Source organism: Salmo salar, chromosome 16 (genome assembly GCF_965601325.2).
Source record: "Salmo salar chromosome 16, fSalSal1, whole genome shotgun sequence".
NCBI lineage: Eukaryota > Metazoa > Chordata > Actinopteri > Salmoniformes > Salmonidae > Salmo > Salmo salar.
The window spans coordinates 18,302,684-18,315,383 of NC_138306.1; the positions used below are offsets into that span (position 1 = coordinate 18,302,684).

The 12,700-nt window shown below is 48.0% G+C and overlaps 1 protein-coding gene across 2 annotated transcripts in view; it reads left to right on the forward strand.

Annotated features, from left to right (window-relative positions):
• The window catches only part of rfx4 (regulatory factor X, 4), a 39,317-nt gene that overhangs the window by 20,577 nt on the left and 6,040 nt on the right, over positions 1-12,700 (forward strand). For both annotated transcript variants that reach the window (XM_014148225.3, XM_082962589.1), the window contains exons 14-15: positions 11,908-12,027; positions 12,395-12,550. In XM_014148225.3, the coding sequence (XP_014003700.2) occupies positions 11,908-12,027; positions 12,395-12,550 (276 nt within the window). The remainder of the gene's footprint in view (positions 1-11,907; positions 12,028-12,394; positions 12,551-12,700) is intronic.

Here is a 12,700-nt window from a genome sequence, read left to right on the forward strand (position 1 = left end):
GACGAATATTCCATCTGCTGTGCCTTCAACCGGCCTCCGTCGGATGTCGGCGCAGACGCTTCTATTAGCCTCGGACTGCTAACTTTAAACGCCGTGTCACACGCATGCTAGCGTAGTAGCGACTACTCCGCAGCTTCCCTGTTCCATCTATTGCTGCCCCTGGACCCTATGATCACTTGGCTACATAGCTGATGCCTGCTGGACTGTCCATTAATCACGGTACTCGATTCTGTTTATTTTTTGTTTATCTGTTGGCCCCAGCCGTGAACTCAGGCTCTGTGTGTAGTTAACGACCCTCCCTGCCCATTCATTGCCATTTTACCTGTTGTTGTTTTAGCTGATTACCCGTTGTTGTCTTAGCTAGCTCTCCCAATCAACACCTGTGATTGCTTTATGCCTCGCTTTATGGCTCTCTCAAATGTCAATATGCCTTGTATACTGTTGTTTAGGTTAGTTATCATTGTTTTAGTTTACAATGGAGCCCCTAGTTCCACTCATCTGATACCTCCTTTGTCCCACCTACCACACATGCGGTGACCTCACCCATTATAACCAGCATGTCCAGAGATGCAACCTCTCTTATCATCACTCAGTGCCTGGGCTTACTGCCGCTGTACCCGCACCCCACCATACCCTCCACTCCCAGCTGTGCCCTGGACACCATATGTGACTTGATCGCTCCCCATATAGCTTTAGAGTTCGTTCTGTTAGGTGACCTAAACTGGGATATGCTTAACACCCCAGCCATCCTACAATCTAAGCTAGATGCCCTCAATCTCACACAAATCATCAAGGAACCCACCAGGTACAACCCTAAATCCGTAAACATGGGCACCCTCATAGACATTATCCTGACCAGCTGGCCCTCCAAATACACCTCTGCTGTTTTCAATCAGGATCTCAGCGATCACTGCCTCATTGCCCGTATCCGCTATGGGTCTGCGGTCAAACGACCACCCCTCATCACTGTCAAACACTCCCTAAAACACTTCTGCGAGCAGGCCTTTCTAATCGACTTGGCCCGGGTATCCTGGAAAGATATTGACCTCATCCCGTCAGTAGAGGATGCCTGGTCGTTCTTTAAAAGTAATTTCCTCACCATCTTAGAAAAGCATGCCCCTTTCAAAAAATGCAGAACTAAGAACAGATATAGCCCTTAGTTCACTCCAGACCTGACTGACCAGCCCAAAAACATCCTGTGGTGGACTTTAATAGCATCGAATAGTCCCCGCGATATGCAACTGTTAAGGGAAGTCAGGAACCAATACACGCAGTCAGTCAGGAAAGCAAAGGCTAGCTTTTTCAAGCAGAAATTTGCATCCTGTAGCTCTAACTCCAACAAGTTTTGGGACACTGTAAAGTCCATGGAGAACAAGAGCACCTCCTCCCAGCTGCCCACTGCACTGAGGCTAGGTAACACGGTCACCACCTAAAATTTCAATAAGCATTTCCCTACGGCTGGCCATGCCTTCCTCCTGGCTACTCCAACCCCGGCCAACAGCCCCCCCAGCTACTTGCCCGAGCCTCCCCAGGTTCTCCTTCAACCAAATCCAGATAGCAGTGTTCTGAAAGAGCTGCACAACCTGGACCCGTACAAATCAGCTGGGCTAGACAATCTGGACCCTCTCTTTCTAAAACTATCCGCCGCCATTGTTGCAACCCCTATTACCAGCCTGTTCAACCTCTCTTTCGTATCGTCCGAGATCCCTAAAGATTGGAAAGCTGCCGCTGTCATCCCCCTCTTCAAAGGGTGACACTCTAGACCCAAACTGCTATAGACCTATATCTATCCTGCTCTGCCTCTCTAAAGTCTTCGAAAGCCAAGTTAATAAACAGATAACTGACCATTTTGAATCCTACCGTACCTTCTCCGCTGTGCAATCCGGTTTCCAAGCCGGTCACGGGTGCACCTCAGCAAGGTACTAAACGATATCACAACCGCCATCGATAAGAGACAATACTGTGCAGCCATCTTCATCGACCTGGCCAAGGCTTTCGACTCTGTCAATCACCGTATTCTTATCGGCAGACTCAATAGCCTTGGTTTCTCTAATGACTGCCTCGCCTGGTTCACCAACTACTTTGCAGACAGAGTTCAGTGTGTCAAATCTGAGGGCATGTTGTCCGGACCTCTGGCAGTCTGTGTGGGGGTACCACAGGGTTCAATTCTCGGGCCGACTCTTTTCTCTGTATATATCAATGATGTCGCTCTTGCTGCGGGTGATTCCCTGATCCACCTCTACGCAGACAACACCATTCTGTATACTTCTGGCCCTTCCTTGGACACTGTGCTAACTAACCTCCAAACAAGCTTCAATGCCATACAACACTCTTTCCGCGGCCTCCAACTGCTCTTAAACGCTAGTAAAACAAAATGCATGCTTTTCAATCTTTTGCTGCCCGCACCCGCCCACCCGACTAGCATCACCACCCTGGACGGTTCTGACCTAGAATATGTGGACAACTATAAATACCTAGGTGTCTGGCTAGACTGTAAACTTTCCTTCCAGACTCATATTAAACATCTCTAATCCAAAATCAAATCTAGAATCGTATTTCTATTTTGCAACAAAGCCTCCTTCACTCACGCCGCCAAACTTACCCTAGTAAAACTGACTATCCTGCCGATCCTCGACTTCGGCGATGTCATCTACAAAATAGCTTACAATACTCTACTCAGCAAACCGGATGCAGTCTATCACAGTGCCATCCGTTTTGTTACCAAATCACCTTATACCACCCACCACTGTGACCTGTATGCTCTAGTCGGCTGGCCCTCGCTACATATTTGTCGCCAGACCCACTGGCTCCAGGTCATCTATAAGTCTATGCTAGGTAAAGCTCCGCCTTATCTCAGTTCACTGGTCACGATAACAACACCCACCCTTAGCACACGTTCCAGCAGGTATATCTCACTGATCATCCCCAAAGCCAACACCTTATTTGGCCGCCTTTCCTTCCAGTTCTCTGCTGCCAGTGACTGGAACGAATTGCAAATATCACTGAAGCTGGAGACTTATTTCCCTCACCAACTTTAAACATCAGCTATCTGAGCAGCTAACCGATCGCTGCAGCTGTACATAATCCATCTGTAAATAGCCCACCCAATCTACATTTTAGCAGACCCCCTTATCCAGAATGACTTACAGTAGTGAATGCATACATTTCTTTTCTTCTTTCGTACTGGCCCCCCGTGGGAATCGAACCCACAACCCTGGCGTTGCAAACACCATGCTGTACCAACTGAGCCACAGGGCTGTTTTTATTTACTTTTCTGCTCTTTTGCACACCAGTATCTCTACTTGCACATCATCATCTGCTCATTTATCACTCCAGTGTTAATCTGCTAAATTGTAATTCTTCGCTACTATGGCCTATTTATTGCCTACCTCCTCATGCCTTTTGCACACACTGTATATATACTTTCTTTTTTCTACTGTGTCATTGACTTGTTTGTTGTGTTTTTGGCTTGTTTATTCCATGTGTAACTCTGTTGTTGTCTGTGTCACACTGCTTTGCTTTATCTTGGCCAGGTCGCAGTTGTAAATGAGAACTTGTTCTCAACTAGCCTACCTGGTTAAATAAAGGTGAAATAAAATATTAAAAACCGCACAGGAAGGAGATGCGTTCTGTCCCCTAGAGATGAACGTACTTTGGTGCGAAAAGTGCAAATCAATCCCAGAACAACAGCAAACGACCTTGTGAAGATGCTAGAGGAAACCGGTACAAAAGTATCTATATCCACAGTAAAACGAGTCCTATATCGACATAACCTGAAAGGACGCTCAGCAAGGAAGAAGCCACTGCTCCAAAATCACCATTAAAAAAGCAGACTATGGTTTGCAACTGCACATGGGGAGAAAGATTGTACTTTTTGGAGAAATGTCCTCTGGTCTGATGAAACAAAAATAGAACTGTTTGGCCATAATGACCATCGTTATGTTTGGAGGAAAAGGGGGAGGCTTGCAAGCCGAAGAACACCATCCCAACCGTGAACCACGGGGGTGGCAGCATCATGTTGTGGGGGTGCTTTGATGCAGGAGGGACTGGTGCACTTTACAAAATAGATGGAATCATGAGGTAGGAAAATTATGTGGATATTTTGAAGCAACATCTCAAGACATCAGTCAGGAAGTTAAAGCTTGGTCGCAAATGGGTCTTCCAAATGGACAATGACCCTAAGCATGCTTCCAAAGTTGTGGCAAAATGGCTTAAGGACGAAAGTCAAGGTATTGGAGTGGCCATCACAAAGTCCTGACCTCAATCCTATAGAAAATGTGTGGGCAGAACTGAAAAAGCGTGTGTGAGCAAGGAGGTCTACAAACCTGACTCAGTTACACCAGCGCTGTCAGGAGGAATGGGCCAAAATTCAACCAACTTATTGTGGGAAGCTTGTGGAAGGCTACACAAAACGTTTGACCCAAGTTAAACAATTTAAAGGCAATGCTACCAAATACTAATTGAGTGTATGTAAACTTCTGACCCAATGGGAATGTAACGAAAGAAATAGAAGCTGAAATAAATCACTCTACTATTATTCTGACATTTCACATTCTTAAAATAAAGTGGTGATTCTAACTGACCTATTTTACTAGGATTACATGTCAGGAATTGAGTTTAAATGTAAAATGAGTTTAAATGTATTTGGCTCAGGTGTATGTAAACTTCCGACTTCATGTAACGGTCGTCATACGTAGTGGACCAAGGCGCAGCGGGTTGAGTGCTCAGTGACTTTTATTGAACACAAACAAAACAAGAAAACGATCGAACGAACAGGATTGCAGGCTACACACAGAGCCATGCAAACAACTTCCCACAAAGGGACAGGTGAAACAGGCTACCTAAGTATGACTCTCAATCAGCAACAACGATGTACAGCTGTTCCTGATTGAGAGCCATACCAGGCCAACACAAAGAAATACACAACATAGAAATACAAAACAAGAACATTACCCAAAAACCCCGGAACACAAATCAAACACCCCTCTTACATAAATACATATACCATTAAACCCCGAACCACATAAAACAAATACCCCCTGCCACGTCCTGACCAAACTACAATAACCAATAACCCCTTATAATGGTCAGGACGTGACAGTACCCCCCCAAAGGTGCAGACGCCGGATGCACCTCACACAAAAATAAACACAAAATAAACCCCCCAAACTAAAGGGAGGGAAGGGAGGGTGGCTGCCGTCACCGACGGTTCCCGTGCTTCACCCCCCCTCCCCAATCCTCCTACTGTGGAGGTGGCTCAGGCTCTGGCCTTAGTCCACCACCTAACCTGTCCACCCCCGCTGAATACCTTTGGCTGAGGCACGTCGCTGTAGACCTCGGGCTGAAGCACTTCGCTGTAGACCTCAGGCAGAAGGATGATTCTGGGAGCTCCGGACTGTAGGGCAACTCTGGGAGCTCCGGACTGTAGGCCGTCTCACTCGGTTTTGGACTGTAGGCCGTCTCACTCGGTTCCGGACTGTAGGCCGTCTCACTCGGTTCCGGACTGTGGGCCATCTCTAGACGGGGCACTGTCGCTGGACACTCTGGACGGGGCACTGTCGTCGGACACTCTGGACGGGGTACTGCTGTATGTGGCCTGAATAATGACATCTTAGAAAAGCATGCCCCTTTCAAAAAATGCAGAACTAAGAACAGATATAGCCCTTAGTTCACTCCAGACCTGACTGACCAGCCCAAAAACATCCTGTGGTGGACTTTAATAGCATCGAATAGTCCCCGCGATATGCAACTGTTAAGGGAAGTCAGGAACCAATACACGCAGTCAGTCAGGAAAGCAAAGGCTAGCTTTTTCAAGCAGAAATTTGCATCCTGTAGCTCTAACTCCAACAAGTTTTGGGACACTGTAAAGTCCATGGAGAACAAGAGCACCTCCTCCCAGCTGCCCACTGCACTGAGGCTAGGTAACACGGTCACCACCTAGCCATGCCTTCCTCCTGGCTACTCCAACCCCGGCCAACAGCCCCCCCCCCCCCCCCCCCCGCAGCTACTTGCCCGAGCCTCCCCAGGTTCTCCTTCAACCAAATCCAGATAGCAGTGTTCTGAAAGAGCTGCACAACCTGGACCCGTACAAATCAGCTGGGCTAGACAATCTGGACCCTCTCTTTCTAAAACTATCCGCCGCCATTGTTGCAACCCCTATTACCAGCCTGTTCAACCTCTCTTTCGTATCGTCCGAGATCCCTAAAGATTGGAAAGCTGCCGCTGTCATCCCCCTCTTCAAAGGGTGACACTCTAGACCCAAACTGCTATAGACCTATATCTATCCTGCGCTGCCTCTCTAAAGTCTTCGAACGCCAAGTTAATAAACAGATCACTGACCATTTTGAATCCTACCGTACCTTCTCCGCTGTGCAATCCGGTTTCCAAGCCGGTCACGGGTGCACCTCAGCAAGGTACTAAACGATATCACAACCGCCATCGATAAGAGACAATACTGTGCAGCCATCTTCATCGACCTGGCCAAGGCTTTCGACTCTGTCAATCACCGTATTCTTATCGGCAGACTCAATAGCCTTGGTTTCTCTAATGACTGCCTCGCCTGGTTCACCAACTACTTTGCAGACAGAGTTCAGTGTGTCAAATCTGAGGGCATGTTGTCCGGACCTCTGGCAGTCTGTGTGGGGGTACCACAGGGTTCAATTCTCGGGCCGACTCTTTTCTCTGTATATATCAATGATGTCGCTCTTGCTGCGGGTGATTCCCTGATCCACCTCTACGCAGACAACACCATTCTGTATACTTCTGGCCCTTCCTTGGACACTGTGCTAACTAACCTCCAAACAAGCTTCAATGCCATACAACACTCTTTCCGCGGCCTCCAACTGCTCTTAAACGCTAGTAAAACAAAATGCATGCTTTTCAATCGTTTGCTGCCCGCACCCGCCCACCCGACTAGCATCACCACCCTGGACGGTTCTGACCTAGAATATGTGGACAACTATAAATACCTAGGTGTCTGGCTAGACTGTAAACTTTCCTTCCAGACTCATATTAAACATCTCTAATCCAAAATCAAATCTAGAATCGTATTTCTATTTTGCAACAAAGCCTCCTTCACTCACGCCGCCAAACTTACCCTAGTAAAACTGACTATCCTGCCGATCCTCGACTTCGGCGATGTCATCTACAAAATAGCTTACAATACTCTACTCAGCAAACCGGATGCAGTCTATCACAGTGCCATCCGTTTTGTTACCAAATCACCTTATACCACCCACCACTGTGACCTGTATGCTCTAGTCGGCTGGCCCTCGCTACATATTTGTCGCCAGACCCACTGGCTCCAGGTCATCTATAAGTCTATGCTAGGTAAAGCTCCGCCTTATCTCAGTTCACTGGTCACGATAACAACACCCACCCTTAGCACACGTTCCAGCAGGTATATCTCACTGATCATCCCCAAAGCCAACACCTTATTTGGCCGCCTTTCCTTCCAGTTCTCTGCTGCCAGTGACTGGAACGAATTGCAAATATCACTGAAGCTGGAGACTTATTTCCCTCACCAACTTTAAACATCAGCTATCTGAGCAGCTAACCGATCGCTGCAGCTGTACATAATCCATCTGTAAATAGCCCACCCAATCTACATTTTAGCAGACCCCCTTATCCAGAATGACTTACAGTAGTGAATGCATACATTTCTTTTCTTCTTTCGTACTGGCCCCCCGTGGGAATCGAACCCACAACCCTGGCGTTGCAAACACCATGCTGTACCAACTGAGCCACAGGGCTGTTTTTATTTACTTTTCTGCTCTTTTGCACACCAGTATCTCTACTTGCACATCATCATCTGCTCATTTATCACTCCAGTGTTAATCTGCTAAATTGTAATTCTTCGCTACTATGGCCTATTTATTGCCTACCTCCTCATGCCTTTTGCACACACTGTATATATACTTTCTTTTTTCTACTGTGTCATTGACTTGTTTGTTGTGTTTTTGGCTTGTTTATTCCATGTGTAACTCTGTTGTTGTCTGTGTCACACTGCTTTGCTTTATCTTGGCCAGGTCGCAGTTGTAAATGAGAACTTGTTCTCAACTAGCCTACCTGGTTAAATAAAGGTGAAATAAAATATTAAAAACCGCACAGGAAGGAGATGCGTTCTGTCCCCTAGAGATGAACGTACTTTGGTGCGAAAAGTGCAAATCAATCCCAGAACAACAGCAAACGACCTTGTGAAGATGCTAGAGGAAACCGGTACAAAAGTATCTATATCCACAGTAAAACGAGTCCTATATCGACATAACCTGAAAGGACGCTCAGCAAGGAAGAAGCCACTGCTCCAAAATCACCATTAAAAAAGCCAGACTATGGTTTGCAACTGCACATGGGGAGAAAGATTGTACTTTTTGGAGAAATGTCCTCTGGTCTGATGAAACAAAAATAGAACTGTTTGGCCATAATGACCATCGTTATGTTTGGAGGAAAAGGGGGAGGCTTGCAAGCCGAAGAACACCATCCCAACCGTGAACCACGGGGGTGGCAGCATCATGTTGTGGGGGTGCTTTGATGCAGGAGGGACTGGTGCACTTTACAAAATAGATGGAATCATGAGGTAGGAAAATTATGTGGATATTTTGAAGCAACATCTCAAGACATCAGTCAGGAAGTTAAAGCTTGGTCGCAAATGGGTCTTCCAAATGGACAATGACCCTAAGCATGCTTCCAAAGTTGTGGCAAAATGGCTTAAGGACGAAAGTCAAGGTATTGGAGTGGCCATCACAAAGTCCTGACCTCAATCCTATAGAAAATGTGTGGGCAGAACTGAAAAAGCGTGTGTGAGCAAGGAGGTCTACAAACCTGACTCAGTTACACCAGCGCTGTCAGGAGGAATGGGCCAAAATTCAACCAACTTATTGTGGGAAGCTTGTGGAAGGCTACACAAAACGTTTGACCCAAGTTAAACAATTTAAAGGCAATGCTACCAAATACTAATTGAGTGTATGTAAACTTCTGACCCAATGGGAATGTAACGAAAGAAATAGAAGCTGAAATAAATCACTCTACTATTATTCTGACATTTCACATTCTTAAAATAAAGTGGTGATTCTAACTGACCTATTTTACTAGGATTACATGTCAGGAATTGAGTTTAAATGTAAAATGAGTTTAAATGTATTTGGCTCAGGTGTATGTAAACTTCCGACTTCATGTAACGGTCGTCATACGTAGTGGACCAAGGCGCAGCGGGTTGAGTGCTCAGTGACTTTTATTGAACACAAACAAAACAAGAAAACGATCGAACGAACAGGATTGCAGGCTACACACAGAGCCATGCAAACAACTTCCCACAAAGGGACAGGTGAAACAGGCTACCTAAGTATGACTCTCAATCAGCAACAACGATGTACAGCTGTTCCTGATTGAGAGCCATACCAGGCCAACACAAAGAAATACACAACATAGAAATACAAAACAAGAACATTACCCAAAAACCCCGGAACACAAATCAAACACCCCTCTTACATAAATACATATACCATTAAACCCCGAACCACATAAAACAAATACCCCCTGCCACGTCCTGACCAAACTACAATAACCAATAACCCCTTATAATGGTCAGGACGTGACAGTACCCCCCCAAAGGTGCAGACGCCGGATGCACCTCACACAAAAATAAACACAAAATAAACCCCCCAAACTAAAGGGAGGGAAGGGAGGGTGGCTGCCGTCACCGACGGTTCCCGTGCTTCACCCCCCCTCCCCAATCCTCCTACTGTGGAGGTGGCTCAGGCTCTGGCCTTAGTCCACCACCTAACCTGTCCACCCCCGCTGAATACCTCTGGCTGAGGCACGTCGCTGTAGACCTCGGGCTGAAGCACTTCGCTGTAGACCTCAGGCAGAAGGATGATTCTGGGAGCTCCGGACTGTAGGGCAACTCTGGGAGCTCCGGACTGTAGGCCGTCTCACTCGGTTTTGGACTGTAGGCCGTCTCACTCGGTTCCGGACTGTAGGCCGTCTCACTCGGTTCCGGACTGTGGGCCATCTCTAGACGGGGCACTGTCGCTGGACACTCTGGACGGGGCACTGTCGTCGGACACTCTGGACGGGGTACTGCTGCCGGAAGCTCTGGACGGGGTACTGTCGTCGGAAGCTCTGGACGGGGTACTGTCGTCGGAAGCTCTGGACGGGGTACTGTCGTCAGGAAGCTCTGGACGGGGTACTGTCGTCGGAAGCTCTGGACGGGGTACTGTCGTCGGAAGCTCTGGACGGGGACTGCGCACTGAAAGCCTGATGCGTGGGGCTGGTAGTGGAGGTACCCTACTGGAGGCACGCACACCAAGGCTAGTGCAAGGAGCAGGAACAGGACGAGTTGGACTGGGCTGACGCACTGGAGGCCTGGTGCGTGGGGCTGGTACTGGAGATGCCAGACTGGATACACGCACCCCAAGACTAGTGCGGGGAGCAGGAACAGGACGAGTTGGACTGGGCTGATGCACTGGAGGCCTGGTGCGTGGGGCTGGTACTGGAGATGCCAGACTGGATACACACACCCCAAGGATAGTGCGGGGAGCAGGAACAGGACAAGTTGGACTGGGCTGATGCACTGGAGGCCTGGTGCGTGGTGCTGGCTTTGGATGTGCCAGACTGGAAACACGCACCTCAGGGCTAGTGCGAGGAGCGGGAACAGGATACACTGGGCCGTGAAGGCGCACTGGCGATCTTGAGCGCAGCACTGGCACCACCCTTACTGGCTGGATGCCCGCTTACCCCTGGAAAATGCGGGGCGCTGGCACCGTGCACACCGGCCTGTGAATGCTCGGCCTCGACGCCGTGCGCATCACCCCATAGCACGGGGCCTGACCAGTAACAAGCTGCCTCCGATAAGCACGGGGAGTTGGCCTGGGGCTTAACCCTGGCCCAGCCAAACTACCCGTGTGCCCCCCCCCCCAAAACATTTCTTGGGGCTGCCTCTCATGCATCCTACGTTGGGCCCGCTCTTCGCTCCGCTTTCGCCATTCCTCCCTCGCTGTCTCCACCTGTTTCCATGGCAGGGTCTTGTCCCCTGTCATTACCTCCTCCCATGTCCAAAATGTCCTCCACTCCCTTCTCTCCCTGGCCCAGGATCCTTCCTCTTCCTGGGCCCGCTGCTTGGTCCGTTGGTGGTGGGAAGTTCTGTAAAAGTTCTGTCGTCATACGTAGTGGACCAAGGCGCAGCGGGTTGAGTGCTCATAGTGACTTTTATTGAACACAAACAAAACAAGAAAACGATCGAACGAACAGGATTGCAGGCTACACACACAGCTATGCAAACAACAACTTCCCACAAAGGGACAGGTGAAACAGGGCTACCTAAGTATGACTCTCAATCAGCAACAACGATGTACAGCTGTTCCTGATTGAGAGCCATACCAGGCCAACACAAAGAAATACACAACATAGAAAACCATTGAATTACAAAACAAGAACATTACCCAAAAGCCCCGGAACACATAAATCAAACACCCCTCTTACATAAATACATATACCATTTAACCCCGAACCACATAAAACAAATACCCCCTGCCACCTCCTGACCAAACTACAATAACCAATAACCCCTTATACTGGTCAGAACGTGACACTTCAATTGTACATAGGGCAAAGCAGTCTCTAAGGTACAGTGTAGAGTACCAGGTGGTAGCTGGCTAGTAACAGTGACTAAAGTTCAGGACAGTGTACTGGGGGAAGGTCGGCCAGTGGCGACTGTTTAACCGTCTGATGGCCTGGAGATAGAAGCTGTTTATCAGTCTCTCGGTCCCAGCTTTGATGCATCTGTACTGTCTCCGCCTTCTAGATGATAAAAGCGAATAATTGAAATGTGCCCTTGAAACAATCATTGTTAAGCTGCGTATGTCAATATACAGAAACTTTAATCTCACCTCTCTCTCTGTCTGTGTGTAGGCTCGTTCCACCTGATCCACCTGATGTTTGATGACTATGTACTGTACCTGCTGGAGTCCCTGCACTGCCAGGAGAGGGCCAACGAGCTCATGAGGTCCATGAAGGCAGAGGGCAACACAGGTCAGACCCCCACCCTGTCAACAACTACTAAGGGAACTGCTTCCAATACTGCTACAGCACTGCATTGCCACTGCAACTATTAGTATTACCACAATCACAATTACTAATACTAGAATTTCTACTACCTTTACCTTTTACTCCTACTATTACTAATAATAATAATATTACTAATACTTCTGTATAGGACTACCATCAGTATTGCTGCTGCTACAAAAACAACCAGAAATGCATTTTAACAACAACAACAAAAAACGACATGTATTTTGACAGACTGATATTGAATGCTGTATGAAGTACACTGACTCTTGAGAACATAAGAACCTGCTGTCTCTCGAATAGTTTATTGACCTCTGACCCCTTCTTATAGCTGAGGAAGAGATGATGCTGACGGAGACCACGCCCACCTCCACGTCCCCAGGGCCCTTCTCCCCGGCCAAGTCTGTCACCTCAGTGGGGGTCCCAGCCGCCAGGTCCCCCACTGCTGCCCAGTCCCCAGAATACACAGGGGCCACAGCCACCACAGGTGAGAGAGACAGACAGCAACACTGGGGGACTGGGGAGGGAATCTGTAAGTGGGGAGTGTTGCTTGGATATTGAGCTAATACTAGACTGGAACTACAATACTATAGAAGCAATCCCACATGTCTGTGGTCATGTTCTGTAGGTCATTTTA